The sequence below is a fragment of the Chaetodon trifascialis genome, chromosome 18 (assembly GCF_039877785.1).
Source record: "Chaetodon trifascialis isolate fChaTrf1 chromosome 18, fChaTrf1.hap1, whole genome shotgun sequence".
NCBI lineage: Eukaryota > Metazoa > Chordata > Actinopteri > Chaetodontiformes > Chaetodontidae > Chaetodon > Chaetodon trifascialis.
Genome location: NC_092073.1, coordinates 16572483 through 16593612, shown reverse-complemented (window position 1 = coordinate 16593612; position 21130 = coordinate 16572483). Strand labels below are relative to the sequence as shown.

Sequence of the window (21130 nt, the reverse complement as noted above, 5' to 3'; positions counted from 1 at the left end):
CTTAAAAAGGATTGATTAAGTGTTACATTTAAATTTATTAATCTATATAGGCAACCCGCCATAGATAGAGATGTATATATTTCACACATTTTCCCTCTAAGTTTGCATTCCTCACAGCTGCAGTTGGTGCTGCCTGCTCTGAGGTAACATCTACATTCAGCGCACATTCTTATTAAACACAAGCAGTGTGACTCTGTTTCAAGCGGATAAGCTGAAACAGTCAATGTGTTAAAAATAGAGATATGAGCAGGTTAGGCATGCAGCAGCTTGCTGTTTCCAGTGAGTCAATACCAGCCAGTTCCGTGCTGTGTGTGGCACATAGTATCTCATACTGCAAAATGTCTAAATAAGAATGATGATAATATAATACTGTCGGTAAACGATTTATTTCATTAGTAATGTCACAAAAATTACAATTAAACCCTCTCAAGCTTGTTTTTAGTTCATTTTTTACAGTGTAATATGGAGGAACAGTAACATAGATGTGTTGTGTACATTCAGATAGTGTTTAATGTTGTTTTCACTCCTACTGAACCTAAATGGCACTTCCGCCGTTGACCTTGTCTTTTTTGATGGCACTTTTTAGATGTTTTAAATAACTTTAGTAATGTGCTTTTTTGGAAATATAATGTTTCGCCTAAACAGAAAAAAGGAGAACATTGGCTGCTCACTTACGTTACTCCTTCACTCACTATCACACAGCTTCTTTAGCTGTGACACATCAAATCCCTCACATTCTTCTACTTGTGGTCAAACGCTGCTTCAATCTGAACCTGAAAGTTGAGAACTGCGTCAAGTCGCCGACAGACACCATACGATACCGGATACGTGGCGACGTGGCCTTCAAAATAAAGTTGTAAGTATTACTTAATTCTGGTACCTTATACGATATGTTGCCTTTTAGCTGCAAGCTGACAAGGGTCAAGAAACAACATTTAAACAAAAATATGCAATGCAATGTTCTTCACAATAGTGTAAAATACTTTCTAATAGACGCTAAAAGTAGAGACATTATTAGATTAATTTATTTTCAAAGTGTTTTTGTTTGCATAAAAGTTCAAATAACGAGTAGACAACCTTATAGTGTCCACAAATGTCCCCTGAACCACCTGACTACACACCACCTGACAAGGTGTGCCCATTGAAAGGGAGTGAATGCTCATGAAAACATGTATTTTGTATTGTATTCATTTTGATCACTTTGTAGAGGTCTGTTCTCACTTTGACATTACTGGGTCTTTCTCTGTTGATCATTGTCGACAAAAAAATGCAAAATAAATCTACCTTGGTTCAATGTCTAAAGATAATAAAATGTAAAAACTTCCAAAGGAAGCAAATAGGCTTTTATGTAGGCACTGTATTTCATGAATTTTATGCATGTCTTATGATACATGCAATAGAGTGGTATCTGTTGCCTGTCTGTCTGTCCTGGAGAGGGGTCTCTTCTCTTTCTCTTCCTGAAATTTCTTCCTTTTTCTCCCCATTAAAGCGACATTTGGGGGGTCGTGGATGATTTCATATGCTCCATGGATTGTAAAGCCCCTTGAGGCAAGTTGTGGCCTTTATAAATGACCTTGACTTGATTTGGACCCCAGCTTAATGTTTTAAACATGTCATGATGATCATGATTATGCAGTATTGAAATATGCATGATTCTGGTGTGGGTCATCCTGTGTAATGAATACTTTGACTTTTGATACTTTTCATATATTTTGATGCTACTATTTGTGTACTTTTATTTAAATCAGCCTTTGAATACTTGAAACAATTACATTGTGGCATTGCTACACGTACTTTAAGATTTGAGTACTTATTCCACCTCTGTGAAGTTACAAAAGATTTTATTTTGAAAGCCTTTAAACGGAAAACGCATCGGTGTCATTCCGGCGTCTTGACGCACATAAAGCAGTCAGTGTCCTGTAACAGTGTGAAGTCTAAATTTAGGGAGGCACCCCAACAGCAAATGACGCAAGGAGGCTAAACTGGACGCTGCGCTCGTCTCTGCGTGTCAATGGTCGCAGGACTCGGGGCCATGGAGACGCTGCCTACAACTTTGCTGTTGTTGATGACATGGAGCGTATTTTTAGCCCTTGTTGTCATCTTTCCGTAACAGCCTGGCCGCGGCGTTCAGTATAAAGGACTCTTTCAAAATGCAGCTGTACAACAGTGCGCTGACACACTACCCGAGGTCGTCTCGCAAAGTTACAGTGACTTTATTGACCGGATCCGAGCGTTTGAACGGGACGACACCGAGTCCCGCTGAGGCTGACGGAGAAGCAGGATTTCCACAAGCAGACACAACTTCAGCCACCAACGGGGATCCAGTGAGAGAGACCGCTCCTTCCGCAAACATGCCTGCCTTTTCATGCTACGAAGCCTCCTCTATGAGGCCAATTTACTTCACGTCCACAGCTGAGATCTTAATCCGCAGACCCGATGGAGTGGAGAGGTCTGTGCCTGTCCACATCATGAGGGAGTCCAAGACCAAACCACCCTCCCCCGACTCACACAACGGCCGAAGTTTCCTCTGTAGTGACTGTGACTCTGATGTGATTGTGGACTTGATAGATCATTTAAGAAATGGGACAGATGAGCTTTTTCCTGACTGTCCAGAGCTGGTTGGAAATCAGCTTTGCAGCAGCGACAACATCTGTCGACCCAGAGGAGAAGAACACAAGAGGGTGGCTGGAAATTCAAGTGAGGATGAGGCAGTTTCAGTGACTAATGCTCCCTTCACACGCAACGGATGGGCCTCGTTACACGAAGAGGAGCTGGTTCCCTCCAGGGCAGCTCAGCCCCAAGACCTCATAAAGGAGGATTTGAGTGATCCAAGCGGAGGCGAAGCTGCTCCGGGATCAGATGAGAGAAGGGCCTTTGAGCTCAGCGTTCTGCAGGAGGCGCCCCCACGGAGAGGCCAAGAGAGGGAGGACGTCAACGACAAGGTGGCCCGGTACCTGGCTGAGGTGGAGAAACAAAACAAGTACCTGCAGGAGAGGCACAAATACAGGTACCACATCATTCCAGACGGCAACTGCCTGTACAGAGCGGTGTGCAAGGCCACGTACGGGGACCAGGCGAGGCACGGCGAGCTCAGGGAGCAGACCGTGCACCACATCGCAGACCACCTGGATGAGTTCAACCCCATCATCGAGGGGGATGTAGGGGAGTTCCTGATCAACGCGGCGCAGGACGGCACCTGGGCAGGCTACCCCGAGCTCCTCGCCATGAGCCAGATGCTCAACGTCAACATCCACCTGACAACAGGCGGCAGCTTGGAGAGCCCCACCGTCTCCACCATGGTGCACTATCTCGGGGAGGAGGACGCTTCCAAGCCGGCCATCTGGATGAGTTGGCTGAGCAACGGCCACTACGACGTCCTTCTAGACAAGTGCCTCCCCAACCCGGAGTACGAGGACTGGTGCAGACACTCGCAGATGCAGAGGAAACGAGACGAGGAGCTGGCGAAGTCCATGGCGGCCTCGCTGTCCAAAATGTACATTGAGCAAAATGGATGCGCGTGAAAGAGTTCCTGAACGCCGACCAGTAGAGGATGCACGCTGATGCAGCAGAGTGCAGAACCACTGATTCTGCTCGGTTTCCACATGCTTGAAATCGTTTTTTACAAGATTTATATGACAAGAGAAAAGGAAGTGCAGTGCACATACTTTGGTTTTTGTACACGCCAGCGATGCCAAATTAGTGGCGGTGGTCTCTGAAAGTGTTTGAACGTGTGTGAGTCTGTTCTTCTTGACAGTTTGGGTTATGGTGACGTGATTGAAGTTCTTTAATGCTTTCAAGTATGCAGTATTTATTTGCCTTTTTATTGCCAGACCAGTTATTTTTCTATCATGTTTGTGCTTCGTAGGCCCTTGCCAGTGCAGATGAACGTGGTTTGGTGTTTTCATCGTGGAATGTCTGTATAGCTGCTCTCTTTTTGCACAAAGGTCCCATCCGACGAGTCCAGAGAGGTTGATTTGTGTCTTTTTCTATTATTCCAGTTCTTTGTGGGCTTTTGACAAAATATTTCAAAATAAATTTCTGATGAAACCGGATTTGCAGTGGTCTTTGATTCACGTTGCTCGATTGTCTACATTGTTATCCAGTATCACAGTGATAAAGCTCAGCTGTGTCATGTGCTGAACTGCAGTGATGGAATCCATCTGTGTAAGTGCAGCTGGGCAGGCTGGATGAAGAGATGTGAGCCGTGTTCATCCTCCACCCTCTGCTGTCCTAAAGTGAATGGTGATGTTTGGAGGTTGTTACACGCAGCGGCCCTGCAGCCTCTCATTCAGGCCAGACTGCAGGAATTCAGCGACTGTGGTCTCACAGATCACAAGAGCCCCGCGACTCCCTTATTCGCTTCTTTTAGCTCTGTTTTTGGTCTCTCCTGAGGGAAAAATCTGACTCTTTAGCTTCTGAATGCTCCGCTATGTTCTGAGCAGGTGGAGTACAGTTGGTTTTCAGGGCTTTGACATTGAAACCAGCTGCCTGCTGCGCCCGAAAACAGCCCTGTGAGAGCGAGGCAGAGCAGTGGAGTTGTGGGTCGGACAGATGAACAATGAGCTGAAACTCTACATAAAGATGCAGCTCGGGTGATTTTTCTCTGTGGGTTCATCACTTTGAGGGATCTCTTTCACATTCTTACACTATTTTCTTATTGCCAGTTGATATATTGTCATTCTGAAAACATCAGTTTTAGCTGGTTGAAGGAAAGGAAAGCACATTGCACACAGCCAGCGTCCTCGTGCTTTCCACTGAGATTGTTTTAATTTAGCAGTATTGCAAGTGCAAATTAACATTTTTTAAATTTATGATGTAATATTTATAATGCTGCCTATATTAGCACTTTATTTTTTTCCTCTGTGCATTCCCAAAATATGCTGTCTACCCATCTCAGTGTTGTGGGCAAAGAGTTCATGTTTGTTATAAATTACAGCTCAACAATTGATGAGAAAGTTTGTAAGGGAGACAAACACTACAGGCAAACATTAGAATTACACGTGAGAAGGATTCTGGTTGTTACAGAGGCTGGCTCTGGGACAATAAGCCATTTCTTTCCACAGAGGAACTGAATTAGCTCTCCTGTGACTTCTTAGACCGGATGCGTCATTGATGAAACACCACTTTGCGCTGCAGCTGTGCCAGATTGTGTTCAGTCCAGCAGCCGGAGCGCCAGGCCTCTGCCAACATCGCGCTGTTCTTCCATTAGGTGGCGCTGTAGCCTCCCATATAGACTCCACTCTGACAAAGTTACTGTGTCACTAATAGAATTGGCGTTTCTATTCAAAGCCATGGCAGCGCTGGATTATGGGACATGCTGCACTGAATTAAACTGGCTCCACACTGCTCCGACTTCTCAGAAATGTGTCGGGATTAGTAATAAATGATGGGAGAAAGTGTGGAATGCTGTTTGCAAAAGTTTGAATTCATTATTAAGCCTTTTTTTAATTAAAAACTGGCAGCTTTCTGTCGCTGCAGCACACATGCGCCGCGTGTTCCACAACAGGCTGCTTCCATGAAGCATCCCTTCACTCCTGCAGCCTCCGACCTAAAGTTTATTCTGAGGTTATTATGGATCATTTTCCCTGAAAGCTTTACACTGATGACGTAACCCTGCAGTCATGTGGACATTGGAGAGGGAGGGCAAAAAAAAAAAAAGTTTTGATCTGTTTTACAGCGGGAGGAGGGAGAGAGCCCCCCCCTCCCTGCTCCGGCGCATCTCGCATGGACCGTAAAGTATCAGGCTTGAGCGCGGAGGGCAGGTGGTAGCGGAGCGGGCACTGCTTCACCCGCAGTACTGGCACGCAGTCAGCGCAGAGCCACAGAGGGAGCAGAGGCGAAGTCAATGACAGACGCTCCCCGCCGGCGTGCAGCGCGTCCCTGACGGATCCACACGCTCCAAACGCACCGGGACGCCGGCGCACCTCGACGAGCCAAAGTTACCGGATACTTTGAAACAAAGCCGGAGCACACAGGACGGCCGAGGAGGGGGGAATCGGACATGTCGGGACACCGGGTGCAGTTCGCAGACCTTCCTCCGAGTGATCACAAAGGAAGTCCCAAATTTCACAGTAAGGAGAATTATTGAGCTGCAATCTCTGCTGACCTTCATAACTGCGTAAGGCTACTGCATGCGGGGCAACTCTGGAAGTTTTTGCCTTATTTTAAGGGAAGGCTTAGATTAGTAACTTCATATTTGTCAGTTTTGTGGTCATGTAGGAGGCAGGAAGAGCTGAAGCTAGTGTCACATAGAAATCCCCATTTGGAGTGTTTTTCTTTTCTTTCAAATATGGCTTATTGCACATTGTTGTAATTATACACACACTTTATACACTCAGCTCTCCTGACAGTTGGCCTCCATAAACTTCTCTACATGCCAAAATAATTTGCCCATAAAGATACAGTCATGAGGAAAAGGTCCCAGCTGATTGAAGGTGAGTATTTAAATCAGATCTTAGCTTTCAAGCACAACTTTATTTCTCTGCTGTGTGTTCTTGTTCTGGACACGTACATTATATCCACTGATCACATGACCTGTGCTGTATGCCATGTTCCCAATGTGTGACTGGTGTGTGGAGGCCGTGATGACCCTCCTCTCCTGATGATGCCCTCTGCATGTGCATCAGCGCTGTGATCCATTCAGCCTCTCCTCGGCGCGCTTATCTGAAGTGGCAGCTGCCCTTTACGTGCAACTTTTTAATCCTCACTCCTCGCACTCTGTTTCAGTGAGGCGACGTTCACCTTGAGATGCACTTTCCTGTATCCCATAGTCTTCAAGTGGACCACATTCGTCCCCTTTAAACAGACGTTCAGGGCTTTTGTGGCACATGGATGGTTGGATGGTTGGATGGCGAGCGTCGCGCCGGTGCCGGCCGTGCCCGCCTCTGCTGCTGTGTGCTGCAGTGTGTGCACTACAGCATCAGACACAGAGAAGCTGAGCTCATCTCCATGGTGACAGGTTGAATGACAGGACACGTGAGCAAGGACGCAATGGAAAATTGCCAGTTTGCTGCAAAGCCCTCCAGAGGGGTGCATCTACAGTACACTGTGGTTCCAGGACAGCGCATGTGCGAGCTTGTGATATATTTGTATCTTTGATATGAAGGCAGCTGCTCAGGCAGTTTGATGTTTTTCTAGTGTGTGTGTGTGTGTGTGTGTGTGTGTGAGAGAGTGTGTGTGTTTTGTCACAGTCAGTAACATGCATGCATGCAGCAGGGTGAAAAGGGCTGATGCTGCGTGCAGCTCAGGCTCAGGTTGTATGCAGCTTCAGCAGCAAACGCACGTTCTGACTCAGCCCATCCTTTCTCCTGCCATCCAGATGCAAGCGACAGCGGGGTCAAGTTTCAGTCTCTTTCTCTCTGATGTCTCACAAAAACACACGCACTCACATGCACAGCCTCACAGCCATTCCTGGTTCGAGGCCAGGGAGAGACCGCCAAGCTTTAATGCTCATCACATTAGACACGTAAAGTACAAACAGCACCTGGGCAGCAACAGAACGGTGGCTCAGCCATCACTCATTTTCACACAGCTTTAACAGCTCATGATCTTGGCATCACCTGAAGGGAATACTTCAGCAGATGTGAGTAGTTTGTTGTTCAAAGAAAGACGCCAGCTCTGATCGTTATACTTGCAACTCCCTGCAACATCTATGTTTTGATATTTCAGAAGAAATGATCATTTCTGGCGTTTCTACGCTGGACGTCTGTTTGAAACGCTGTGCAGCAGGACACGCAGCGGTGACGTCCTTTTCTTTGAGTTGTTTCGTATTGGTGAAGATTGCATTTTTAGCTGTGGTGCTCCTTTCTGTCTGTGCCGCCATGGTGGCCGGTGCTGCTCGTGTTAACTACCAGCCGCTGGCAGGAGAAAACACATTCATGTCTGTGTGTCAAAGCAAGTAAAGACTTTCAAGAATAGGTTGTACAGTGTATGTCTAGTCTTGTGCTTTAAGAATTAGATAAAAGTGTGATAGATGATTACTTTCACAATTCTCCTCTTAGTCTGAGTAATGTTCATTTTGTCACATCTATTCTCTCAGTTAATGCTACATGGAAGCGCTGACATGCTGTAAAAGGTTAAAAACTGCATCACCATTCAGAAGTTTGGAATCACCTGCAACAAAAGCTTGCCTCCACGGTCAGACTGCAGTTTTGAATGGTCTTTCATGCTTTTAGTTTGTACAAAGTCCTCTTTACAAATAGATGTTATTTTGAGTGGAGGCTTTGCACAAAAAAAAAATAATGTTGTGCTCATGGAGAGTCGGTTCAACCAGACTGACAATTAAAAGGGCAGAAAGAGACAAAGAGTAACAGTTAAGTAAGACTATAAGCAGTCACCAGTCAGTGGTAAAAGAAACTGGAAGCTTAGACTCAAAATCTATGCAGATTTAAATAGGAACAGGTTCCTGTTTTAATGTCAAGCGCACTATAATGCCTCTAACAAGTTGGAAATAGAAGATTAGTCCAGGGTTAGCACCAGGACGGGAATTTCACGGAGGCCATGGCGGCTGTGCCCCCTCAGTTTGGCCTTATGCCCCTGAAAAACTTACATGCTCTGCAGCCACAGTGGCCTTGATGCCCTGCCAGCACGACCCAGCTGATTTCTCCTCTGCCTGTCCTGTCAATACGTTTTAGACACCAGGGTCTAAGCAGCGTGGGTTCGATTTCAAGTCTGATATGAACTGCTGGCTATTTGTGATAGTTTTTATTACTCAAGTTAAACTGATTATTTCCATGGACTTAAAATCATAGTTTCACTGTATTTGATGGTCTTGCTGCTCTCTCATTTGGCCTTTGTGCCATAAAGATTGGCACCACCAAAGCCAAGTGACCTTTCCCCCAAAAGGATGAAATTCCTTGTCTGAATATAAAGTTGATCATTGAATATCAGCTGAACGTACATCTGATCAGACAGACAAATCACAGTTTAAACCAGATTGCAGAGGAACCAAAGAAAGACGGGTCCCCAAAATATTTAGAGCCCGATTGCACAGTCTTGGTTCACTTCTTTACTGGAAATTAAATTCAAAATCAAAGGGTATTTTGAAAAAAAAAAAAAAAGGTCTCTCTGCTCTCATGAATCACTGTGGGGACACCAGCTAAATGGAAGCTTTAATCATTTAATGATTCCTCTTTTGGGGCCACAGCTATTTGCAGCTATAAATGTAAATAATGCATTTGGAGTCTGAATTATGCTGTTTTTCATCTATGTTAAAATAGCCATTATTGAAGGAAAGAAGGAAAACATCAATATAACATAGGGAAAAAGAAAAAGAGGCGTTTTCTGATTTAGCTGCATGAGCGTGGACCTAGTTTTAAAGACATGATCAAATCGTATCAAAGCATGCTGTATGCTGATCCGTTTTTCCTCCTCAGAGATTCAGCGACTGTGTTCTGGACTACCTGGAGAAGAGCTTGTTTCTCCCTTGTCCCTAATCTGTTCCACCATGTTCCCATCTTGACCTCTGCTGCTCTTCGACGGTCACCAGTGTCACAGTTTGACTCGTGTTTTTCCTCCAAGAAGCCTCTCACAGGGATGTAGTGGATCAAGTTGCCATCACCATTACTTGCAGTGTCGTTTACATTTAAGATTCACATAAGAATCGTGATTAATCCGTCTCATCGCGAGGTGAACGCAGGCTTCGTTGCTTTGAGAACGGGCTGTCTGCAGAGCTGCATATTCGGTGAGTAAAACAGTGATGTGTCTGTCAGTAAGCTGCTTTACATCCTCGACAGCTGCACTCTGAGTCATGTTCATCATCTCGGGTTTCCAGTGAAATTGAACCATAATATCAACAGTTCCTGGAGAATGATATGCACTCTTGATTGGATGGTTGAATGAAGATAATTGCCTCCTCTTTTCCCATGAGCCTGGTAAGTCACGGAGAGAGGGTGGAGCACTTCAACATCCAGCTCAGCCACTCACTTGATCTTCACAGGGAACAGCTTAAAGCTCTCCTTGTTTTGCTCTCTGCCAAGAAGTTCTGTTAGCTGAGGCTGTTACTGTAGTTCATTCCGTAGGTCTTTGTCCATGAATTCAAAGCTGTCATGTCTCTTTGTCCTCAAGCCAATTTAGCCCGACTTGTTGTGAGTCCAGATTTTCTGTCGTTCTGCGGCGCTCTTTCAGACTCCTTTCAAAAGCCATCTGCCTTTAGCCTGTCGTACTGCCGTGGGCTGAACATCGCTCTGCTCCTCGTACACGAGCTTTTTCTATGTATGAGATTATGTTACTTCTTAAAAGAGATGGCATTAACAATTAACACCAATTAACAAAATGATTAGTTGCTTGATCACGATGATCAGAATAAGTGGGAATGTTTCGATAAAACAGCCAAACGTGATCTAATTCCAGCTTCTTACTCTAAAGAATATCCTGCTTTTCTTTCCTCTGTCTCACACCATAGTTAACTGTTTGTTTAGGTCAGACCCAACAAACAACAACAACATGTCACCTTGAGCTGTAGGAAATTGTCATTGGCATTTTTTGACACCGATTTGGTATAAGCGGTGTGATCCCATCGCAGGATGATGATGTTTTACCTAATACCTAATAATGAGCCCTTGTGGCACCCTTTCTTGGACCGCACTCATCCTCAAACTGAGCCTTCATTCTGATCTCAACTGCACAACTGTGAATTCTCGTGACTGCATTTTGCACAGTTGTGCTGCTATCGGGCGGCACAGTGGGGCAGCAGGTAGTGCGCGTGCCTCACAGCAAGAAGGTCGCTGGTTCGATCTCCGGGTTGGCCTTTCTGTGTGAAGTTTGCATGTTCTTCCCGTGCATGCGTGGGTTCTCTCCGGGCTCTCCGGCTTCCTAGCACAGACCAAAAACATGCTCATTAGGTTAGGTAGATCTAAATTGTCCTTAGGTGTGAGTGTGAGCGTGAATGGTTGTATGTCTTTGTATGTTGCCTTGGCAACTGGTTCAGGGTGTACCCCGCCTTTGCCCAATGATAGCTGGGATAGGCTCCAGCCCCCCCCGCAACCCCGAAAGGGATGGTCGGGTATAGATGATGGATGGATGTGATGGTATCATGTTAAGAAAATATCTCCATGGACATATAAACACCTGGCAAAGAACTCATAACCACCTCTGTGGTAGTTCCTGTGACGATAGGTGTCTCCAGGATGACACACAGAGTCACGAGGTGAAAACAACACCAGCTGCGCTGTTGTCAATCAGCATTTTTGTCATCAGTGACTGTAGCAGAAGAAGGACAAGATTTAGCAACGCAATCTAATTTGCATAAGTTCAAATGGAACTGAAAGCAGGTATCAGCAATTTGATGGTGGAACACTTAGATATTAAAGTATAAGACATATTGACATAGAGCTGCAAAGTATGCATCAGAATCCAGGCATGCTGTGGCAATGAGACGTGTTGTTGGCTGGGAGTGTCGGCTCACACCTGTCCGCTAAGTTATTGGTGGTGACGACATTTACCACGTTAAACAACTTGTTTAAATGAACCCAGCTAGGTGGTATCTTGGAGTTTATTCAAACACAATATCTTGCCCGACCTTGCTTTAATGGGAAGCTCTAAAATAATAAACTTAAAACATTACAAAATGCTATACAGGAAAAGGGTCAAAATCATAATAAATGGGAGGCCTTGCCTCCCATTTATTATGATTGACGCTCATTTTGGATGAGTTTCCACTTTGCTCTCGTTAAGACGATACCGCCGTAATCGCTTATCAGTGTCCCTTTGACAGGATGTCCAGGACATACAATAAACACGGCTGCACGCTATCGTCCGATTGCCTGGAAATGGCAGAGGCAGTGCTGGAATGATAATCACAGAATGTGCTTCTCCAGCTCAGGAATGCAGATGGCGTCTGTGCCAGTGTTGATCTTTAGAAACCAGGGGCGTGTGCTGTCTTCACAGCTTATAATTCTCCACAAAAACAAATCAAACGGTGGCGGGGGTGAGGATAAAGCATGGCCTTAATTTCCTGCAACATATTTTCTATACATAGCTCGCTCACTGTTATTAATGTCATCTTTTTAGTGCCTTGCTGTCCGCTTGGGCGAGGTGTGAAATGGCGTGCTTGGTAGGCTGTCTGTCCCATTGATGATGCTGATCACATTGGAAAGGCACTTGAGATGATCCTTCTGGAAATAGTAGAGCCCCACAGACGCTAAACAGCTGTTTTTGCAGGGGATTAAAAGCCTGTCCCTTAAGGGCTCTTAAGTTCCCGTAGAGTTTGAAACACAAAGATTTAAGGGTATGCTGAGGCCTTCCCTTCCCAGCAGTAATATGCTGTTGTTCTGGCTTCAGCTGGGGATGGCGCTCTCGATAAGAGGCAGCAACCTTGAGTCGATAGACTTTGTTTTTTGTTGGTCAAATGCTGAGCATAGTTTGAGGCATGGGACCCTAAATCACAGAGCCTGTCTGCATGAGGTTAGAAGCTTCCAGCGTAATGATCTTACCAGTGTCTCTCTCAGCTGTTATACATGTTTATTGAAGCTGATGTTGATTCTTGCCGTTGTTTCTTTGTCCAGGCATTGAGTTTATTGAGACCAGTGTGCTGAACGGGTCATTGATGATTGCTTACAGACATTTCAGAAGAGCCTGTTAGACTTTTAAAACATAAGTGTGTATTTTAATCGCCAGCGCTCGCATTTGGTCCATTTTCAGCTGACCTTTCCATACCTTTCCACACATTCATTCACTACGTCGGGCTCTGCTGTTACACACTGATGAAAGGGAAAGCATGCTGCTTCTCTCTCTAAAAAAAAAAAAGAAAAGAAATATGGCATTCTAGTTTCTGACTCCTGACATTTTGTTCCTTCGTCAAGCATTTGTGAGCGCGTTAATGCAAAGGTCCTTCTTGAGAAACAAAGCCAAAGGGAGATATTTTGAAAAGACAAAAGCGAGTGTAGCATACTGTACAGTCGATGGTATCCTGGCTGGAATCACTCCTGGTTGAGTCATCATCTCTGTCTTGCATGAAACTTTCGTGCCTAATGAATTATCCACCTTCTCCTGACTCCTCCGTCTCTGCAGCAGCGGGATGCCGGTGCTGTGTGGAGAGGAGCCAGATGTTTTCCTCTGCTTTTTTTCTAACTGATTCCCCCTCATGAGCTCCTTCCTGAAGAGAAAATGATGGCGCGTCACCAAAACTGCAGTAGAACTAAAGCGGCGCATGACGTCAGTGCAAAATTTCACCACCTGTTGAGCAGCAACAAGTGACACATGGACCTCTCAGCACCAGGCACTTAAAGCTTCTGATTGGCTGCGGTGGTGTCACTTTTTTTTGCGGTTGGCTCTTTTTGTCACCTGTGGAGTCAGCTGAGGAGTAAACAAACACCTCGGTCTTGTTTATCGGCATCAAGTCTGGAAGGACCTAAGGCCTGATAATACACAGATAGGAATGTACTCTGTCAAAGACGATGGCTCCCAAAGGGGGCCGTGGCTCTCCGCGCAGTTGCCATTCATCCGCCCTGAGCAGCGCTCTTGAAATATCTGCACTAGTTTATTGGTGATTAGAGACAATCTGGCTGTATGTCTGTGCTGTTGGGACACAGGGATGTAATAACATTCTGTGCATACTCTCCCCAAGCGCTAATGATACGTGATGCCAGCCCCGATGACATTGTTTTTTTTAAAGGAGCGACGCAGAACAAAAAATTGACTTGGACACAGACGAGCGAGAAGTCAAATAGTCTCTCCTTTGATGTTGCGGCGAGGTCGTGTTCAAAGGAAAATATCAAATAGGTATGCGGGGGAGAAAATGAGGCAGTGTTTATGTGAGCAAGGCTGAGCGCTGATGCTTAATATTAAGTGTGTGCGTGCGTGCGCGCGCGTGTGTGTGTGTGTCGGTACCTGATAATTAGGCTTATCTTAGGCTTATCTTCAAACTCCGTGCTGACGACATCAAGTCTTTTATTCACCAGCTGTGATTTTAATGACTTTACAAATCAATCTAAGGATCTGGGTCACTGCCACAGAGGTCGGCCTCGACAACACACACACACACACACACACACACACACACACACACACACACACACACACACACACACACACACACACACACACACACACACACACACACACACACAGAGAGCTTAACAAAAGAACTCCTGTGTCTGCAGTCCTCATTGCCTCATTGTTATCACCATCAAAGCCATTTTTAGCCAAATTTTGTCATAATTAAGGATTAGTTTGACATTTCTGGACTTATTTGGCGAGACTTGGATGAGAAGGGCGATCTCATCTTGTGTCTGCAAGCTAAGTATTAGGCTGCAACCAGTTGGCTTAGCATCCAACAGTTTTGTGTGGGACTGTTTCTTGGCACGGAGACTTCCTCACCTGACGTGTCAGATGGTTTGTTTCACAGAAGCATCTGGGAAGTCGTCCCTGCAAACTGCTTGGAAAAGGGCAGGCACTTTCAAAAAGTACTCAGCAGGTGATTGGATGACGATGTTGATCGCTGTCTATCGTCAAGCAATCGTTTCCATTGAGAAAAGCAAGAGATAGATATAACTGATGCTACGGCAGCATCTGCGCTAACCTACTTAGGAGCCGCCATTGTTGTTTCTGAATGCTTCTCTCGCTGTCTTCACACCGAGACAACGCCCGTCCTTACCTGCCAGCGCTTCCTCGTCTGATGCTGATTGGTCCAACACAAACTCATAGCTTGAAGTCTGGCAAGATGGATTCTCTGCTTGTGTGATCTCGCGTGTTCTGGGTGTGATCTTGTGAATCCAGCTGCTTTGCAAGGGAACAGACTTCCCCATGGTGATGATTTTCTGAAGCTGTTAAAAATATGTGTAATCACTGCAACATATGCCTGTATGTACCGTGTGTGTGTGTGTGTGTGTGTGAGCCCCGCTGTTATGTTGTTTTACAATCCAGTAACATTTTAAGGGAGGTATGTGTTCCTTAAACACATGAGATGTGCACACCAAGACTCCTTAGACAGATTATTTCGACATAACTGATAGAGGTATAAGAGAAACCAAACGCAAACACACATATGCCTGAGCATATTTTCCCAGTAGCACACTGTATTTGATAAGCGCCTCCTGATTACGAGGGGTTTATGCTCGCTTCGCTGAAAAACAAGCCATCTGACACCACTCATTTGACATTCCAAACATTTTGCTTTGGTATCTAATTTGATAACTGAGCTCATGGATGGGAAAAGTCTCCACTCCCAGTCAATAACCACAAGCTGCTCCTGTCAATGTGATAAATGGGAGGTTTAGTGTGAAGATGCAAGTGGGTGTTTATAAGTGGAAGGGACGCCAGTCATTGGGCGCGGTCACAGCAAGGGGCTGTGGGAGGAAAGCATCCGTCTCGCCGTTGCTGAGAAGTTCTGCGATGACCCTGCAGCGTGCTACTTTTCCTCCCAGAAAGGATTGAAAAACAGCTTCCGCTGCAGTCGTGCAGCAATTACCCAGCTTCATTTTTTTGATGATAAGAGAAAAATGAGTGGCATAAAAATGAGCAGAGACCTGTTGCTTTATCAGCAACGCGGCCCATGTGAAAATGAGGAAGTGAATGTAGTGAGTAAATTCTTTTTGCACTTCCTGTGAATTTTCAGGTCAAGTTGGGCTAATCCACTTTACTCCCTGCAAAGTCTGTGAAATACCAGCATGCCAATAAGTGTGGTGCTAACCCCAGCAAATGGCTGTTGATCCTTTGATCCAGACTGTAATCTGAAGACAAAGAATTTTTTTAATTAAGAGCCTTTTTCTATTATATTGAACCACCTACCACGTTTTAATCCAGTCATACTCTGTTATGGTCAATCTTGATGCGACGGCTTAAATAAACCTCTCAGAAGTCCGTTTCTTCTCATTTTTTTTTGCAGAAACCTTATCAATTAGAAAGATTTCTATGAAATATATGAAGCACATTACTGTGAAGGTTTAACATACCTTTCCCTTTAGCTTTTCGGAGCTCTTCCAGCTGCTGTGCTAGAGGTGAGACTCGGTGATATTTAACAATCAAACACGATGAGCTGCCTCTGTGAGGCTGAACGCCATGGTGATGCAGGCTTGGCTGTCATGAGCCACTGCAAAGGCCAGCAGTTGTGTAAGAGAGTTAATGGCCGAGCCTGGCAGCCTAAAGAGGGGGCAGCAATCATCAGACCTTATGGCAAGGTCAACCGGGTCCTCTATTCTCTGCTTCTCTCATTCGATCACTCTGTTAGTCATCCTAAAAACACACTTCGGTGCTCCCAAACTCCAGCCGCTGTGCTTTGCGCTTTGGCCTGTCAACAAATGGTTTTAATAGTTATGACTCATGGTGCTTATGTTGCCACTAATTTTGGAGCACAATGAATAAAACAATGGCTTGATGGTATTTATGATTTCAGTTTGTCAAGATGGATTTTGTCTGCTGTCCTCTGTCTGAACTGTTGCTTTACACCACAGCGTAACTGCTTGTATACTTATGCAGTGACAGACAGATGCATATGTGTGCATGGATGTGCGGTGTATTGAAAGCCTCTGGGTGTTTCGGACCCTCTGTTTGGGATTGTGTCCCAGCACGGCCAGTTGAAAGAGGAGTTATCAGTGTGTGTTTGATGCCCCTTCGGTCACCCTGTGCTGTTGTGACCTGCCTCTGCCCGGCTGTATATTTTGGACCACCAGGGTGGAATGAATAGCATGTATATAGTTAAGATTGTGTGAGGAGTCGACAGGCTCAGCTAATCCGGACTTCCATAGTGTAAAACTGAGAGGAGAGATGCTTGATTTTTCTTGTATGGCAGGCTTTCGTCTGCTCCTTCTGTGGTTTTCTCACAAAGGCCAAGTTAGAAGTTTTCACACAATGTTAAATGGTGAATCACTGTTAGGTCACCCTGCACTGTAAAAAATGTCTTTTAAGTGAAATCAACTGATTGTAACTGATTGGGTTAGAGATTAGGGCTTAGGGGCCCATAATTTACCTAGTTCAAGTGTCATCAACGTCAGTTTTTAGGTTCTAGTTACTCATTTCAAACATTTTTTTTAATTAGACACCATTAGTTCATTGTGTTTTAAAGGCTTATGTCAAGTGTTTAGTAAACTCACTAAATTATGTGTTTGAGAAACACTGTGTTTCCCAGCACGCATTGTTTTAGGAGGCTGCCTTTCTTGGGAAATTCACCTCAAGTCTTTTCTCTGATAAAAATCATCTATAATCATGATAAAGATTAGTATGCACTCTTACTCCAGCAGTCACTCAGAGCCTTGCCCTCAGATGCTCTACCTTCGTATTAGCATTAGCACGATACGAAAGTGGCTCTTAACTTTGCTGGAAGAGCTGAAAGGATTATGTGGCATACAGTATGAAGAAGTGACCTTGATACAACTTCAAAGTGAGAGAAAAAATGTAACGGGGAAGCAAAGCTGACCGGTGACCCGAGCAAATATGACTCAACAGTTGTTGATTGAACTTGACGTCTGAAGTTCACGAAACTGACTTTTCCAATTTTCGTGAAGTGAAAGTCGTTTTACGTTACAACAAATAGTGAATAAACATCGTTTGCCACTCTTAGGTCCTCTGGGAGTCTTGAGTTTTTAACTTTAAATCGTTTTAAATCTTTTACAGTGTCTCCCAGCTACTACTTACAGTTGTCTACTCACAGCTGCCAGTTATCACTGTCTCCTCCCTTTTCCCTTCCAGCTGAAAGCTTATTCAGCAGCAGCCAATCACTGAGGTGAAGAGTAGTTCGCGCAAACTTTCCATTGACCTTCAGGACCTTAAAGTCCCCCAGCCCCCGAGTCACCCGAGCCCCTGCGCCTGCCTCAGAACTTGACACTGAATGGCGCCGGGGAGTTTTAATATCATGGGGATTGTGGGTGCTCCTGACTGATAGAGGTTTGGGGTTGGTCTTTGATGTTTTTTGTGCTTCTTAATGAGGATCAGACTCTGGGGTTTTCGGCCAAAGTCCTCCCCCCACCCTCTTCCAGTCGGAGCAGAGGGACAGCAGAGATTGAAGAACCAGCTCTACCTCAAGAGAAGAGGATTTTTCTTCTTCTCTTCCCTTCTATACATTCCCCCTCGCTCTTCTTCCTCTCCATCCCTCCTTTCTTTAATCAGCCTCTCCGGCACCCAGGGTGTCTCTGCGTCTCAGGGTGAGTTCATTGGTTCATTAAGGAGGCCAGAGCCCAGATGAATCGGGCCTCAGAAGTCTTTTCATCGGCACCTTGGGGAAGCAGGAGGTATGCTTATGGCAGACAGAAAGCATAACAGCACAGGAAACACACCCAAGGGGGTCCAGCTCAGTCTGGACTGGACGCGAACACTGAAATGTGTGTGCGCACACCTGCGACAAGGCAAAGGGTCAGGGCAGATGCCAGACAAGAGGTGGGCCTGACAAACCCCTGACCCCAGTTGTGAAACTGAAGGCCAATCAAAAACATGTGTGCCAGCGCTTTAGTTAGGTTCCTTTCCTGTTGAAGATGACGAATTAACCCAGGGAAACAAAGACCCACTGTAGTGTCACTGCACTCCCTGTTAGCAAGCCACAGCAGAGCCGTGATGGATGAAATGGACTCTTTTCAAGCGAGATCTTGTACTCATGTCAGTCAGCAGTTGCGGAAACTTCCACTTAAAGAAATGACACTTTAAGAAATCTTTTCCCCGAAGTGGTCCTGCGATTGAGTAGATAAACGCCAGATGTTGCAGCATGAGAATACAGTAATGTTAGACTGTGTGTTTTCTGCAGGCTGGGCTGTCAACAATCCCCTGCAGCTCCTCCGTGTACATTAAAATTAGCCTGAAGTCGTTGCTGTTTCTAGCTGAGGAACTGGACTGCTAATTTGTGTTATTGCCATAGAGGAAAGTCATAAAGAGTGCGGCTCATTATTCCTGTAGAAGTGTAGCATAATTAAGAGAAGTGGAGCTAAAGAATCTATATCTTTTGTCTTGAGACCTGACCCGTGCAGCAGAGCTTCATATCTCGAGAGCCTGGTTCTTCCACCACCGTCCTTCATCCATTCGACCTTTCCCTCCGTCACTAACAGCCTTTTAGCCCGGATTTATTTTCACACCACCTGTTTCGAGCTTCATGTTTAGCGCCCTCATGTGCCCTTCTCTGTGTCTTCATCACTTTGTGCGCCTTTGCGTCAGATGCTTATCTCCATCCTGTTTTGGCCCAGTTGCTGTTGGTTCAGCACATCTCCGCTGCTGACTGAAGCCTTGTGTGTTGTTGTGCTCGTGCATGTGTGTGTATGTGTGCCTGCCTGCTTGCATTTGGCTGTGCAGTTGGAGCACTTCCTGTTGTTTGTGACATGGATGCTGGCGTTTGCTGTCCTTGCAGCTCACTTGTCGCTTTGTCCCCTCTGTTGTTCATTCACTACTGGGACTCTTTCTTTTCTTAGGACTAAACCCTCAATATATCTCACCGCACTGATATTATTTATATGTGTGTGTACCGTAAAATTAGGCTGATAACTTGTCCAGACTGATATATTGGCCAATGTTATCTTATTGCAGATATAGCAATGTATCTATAAAACAACACATTTCAGCACAAAGATGTGTGAGGTCATTTACAAACTGGTGTCTTTACATCGTTTTTCCACCAAAATCAAAATCAGATGACAGTTGTTTGGTTGTTCTTTGATACTTCTTCAGCTTCTGTCAATATATTTCATTAATCCTCCTGATGAAGCTGTTCAGCTGTGTTTTTGACTCTTAAATAAATATTGAATAATGATGCTTTTTTATCCTTTATTGTTGCACATTTAGTGAGTATTTGAATTGATTCAGAAATACTCAAGGTTTCCATAAAAATCCAATCATAATGTCGTATTTTCTCAGATATTTTTGATATATACTGATATATTTCATCTTTACAACCCTGCACTCCACAGCCACTTTCAGCCCACTGGAGCAGGAGGCCCTGTCACTTGTTTTAAACTCATCCCCACAACATTTCTCATGAATACGAGTTTGGGGAAACATTCATATTCATATGTCATCCCCCATCCAAGCACTTGGCCGAGCCTCCAGCCTCACAGTGGAGGAACGCGAGAGATGCTCAATGAGGAATGAAATCCCACATTAATGAAGATCTGTAGATTGTTGCATGGCTGGCTGGCCTAATCTATCCTTCCTGTGCAAACATAGCTCATAACAGTGTAGAAATTAATTACAGGTTTTAAATAGGACCTCTTAAATGGCAACACAGAACACTTTAAATAAACATATAAACCTCTATCCTGTGAATTATGAGTGACATATTTTAGCCACTGTAAAATTCCCACCATGTGTTTCACACACTCCAGCTCAGCGTGATTTACGACATATAACTCTCATGATTGGTGCGTTTGTGATGTTGAGTGGAATGATGTTCACCGGCGAAAGTATGCAAATTTATGGGGATGATAATCGGTCATTTGAAAGCTGTCAGCTTGATTTAGAGACTCAAGCCATGAAAACCTCCAATGAAAATCTACTTTCTTGGCAAGCGGGCGAACACACAGACATGCGCACGCGCAGATACAGACACAGACACACACACACACACAGATTATTCACAATCCCCCTGAGAGCGCTTAGACAAATGGCATTTTCACATGTTAAAGGTCACAAATGAAATAGCCGTTTTTGGTCGCTCTGCAGCTTCTATGGCAGAAAGGGAGTCATCAGTATAAAACATTGCTTACTTCAGGTTGAAGAGCCACCAGATTAGCTGCTGAGGAACTTATGCTTGACCACATTAAGGCTCCTATTATCCAGCGAGCAGATTCTTCAGCTGCAGATGGAGCGTTACTTCTGACTTTAAAGAGAAATTCTGCTCTACCTTTGTCCTGAAAGTTGCCCATCCCTCTAACCAAGGAGAAGAATCTTATTTTGTTTCAAGAAAAAGCCCATTAAGGCTTGTAACTCTGGCATTTCAGTCACAAATAGGTTTAAACACATCATGTGCTTCGTATTTTGATCGGGATTTCAATATTCCCAAAGGTTAATTTTACCTCATATGCTTCTAATAGTGCTGCCTCCTGGTGGCGCAAATCACAGGCAGTTTTAAGCATGTCACCTGTCACATTGTCGGATTAACAAGCATCCAGGCTTCACTTCTGCACAGGAATGACGGCGCTTTTATAAGACACATGAAAGACCTCATGGTGTATATATTTCCAACAAATACTGGAGAAAATCTCCCTGTTTTCAAGGAAGGACG

The 21130-nt window shown here is 44.8% G+C and overlaps 2 protein-coding genes across 4 annotated transcripts in view; both read left to right on the top strand.

Moving 5' to 3' along the window:
- The first annotated feature begins 1940 nt into the window (after positions 1-1940).
- LOC139346875 (OTU domain-containing protein 1) lies at positions 1941-4033 on the top strand. Its single transcript, XM_070986217.1, has one exon. The coding sequence runs from the start codon at positions 2151-2153 to the stop codon at positions 3519-3521; it is 1371 nt and encodes a 456-aa protein (XP_070842318.1). The 5' UTR covers positions 1941-2150; the 3' UTR covers positions 3522-4033.
- A 1624-nt stretch (positions 4034-5657) lies between these two features.
- LOC139346894 (sickle tail protein homolog) overlaps positions 5658-21130 on the top strand; it is a 108073-nt gene continuing 92600 nt past the window's right edge. Inside the window, exon 1 of one of the 3 annotated variants that reach the window (XM_070986252.1) lies at positions 5658-6071. In XM_070986252.1, coding sequence (XP_070842353.1) covers positions 6002-6071 — 70 coding nt within the window. In that variant the 5' untranslated portion in view covers positions 5658-6001. Of the gene's footprint in view, positions 6072-6415; positions 6435-21130 lie in introns of those variants that run through there. The other 2 variants (XM_070986243.1, XM_070986244.1) reach the window with 2 other exon arrangements.

Coding starts and splice junctions, on each gene's coding strand:
- LOC139346875 (XM_070986217.1), top strand. CDS start 2,151: ATGCAGCTGTACAACAGTGCGCTGACACACTACCCGAGGTCGTCTCGC.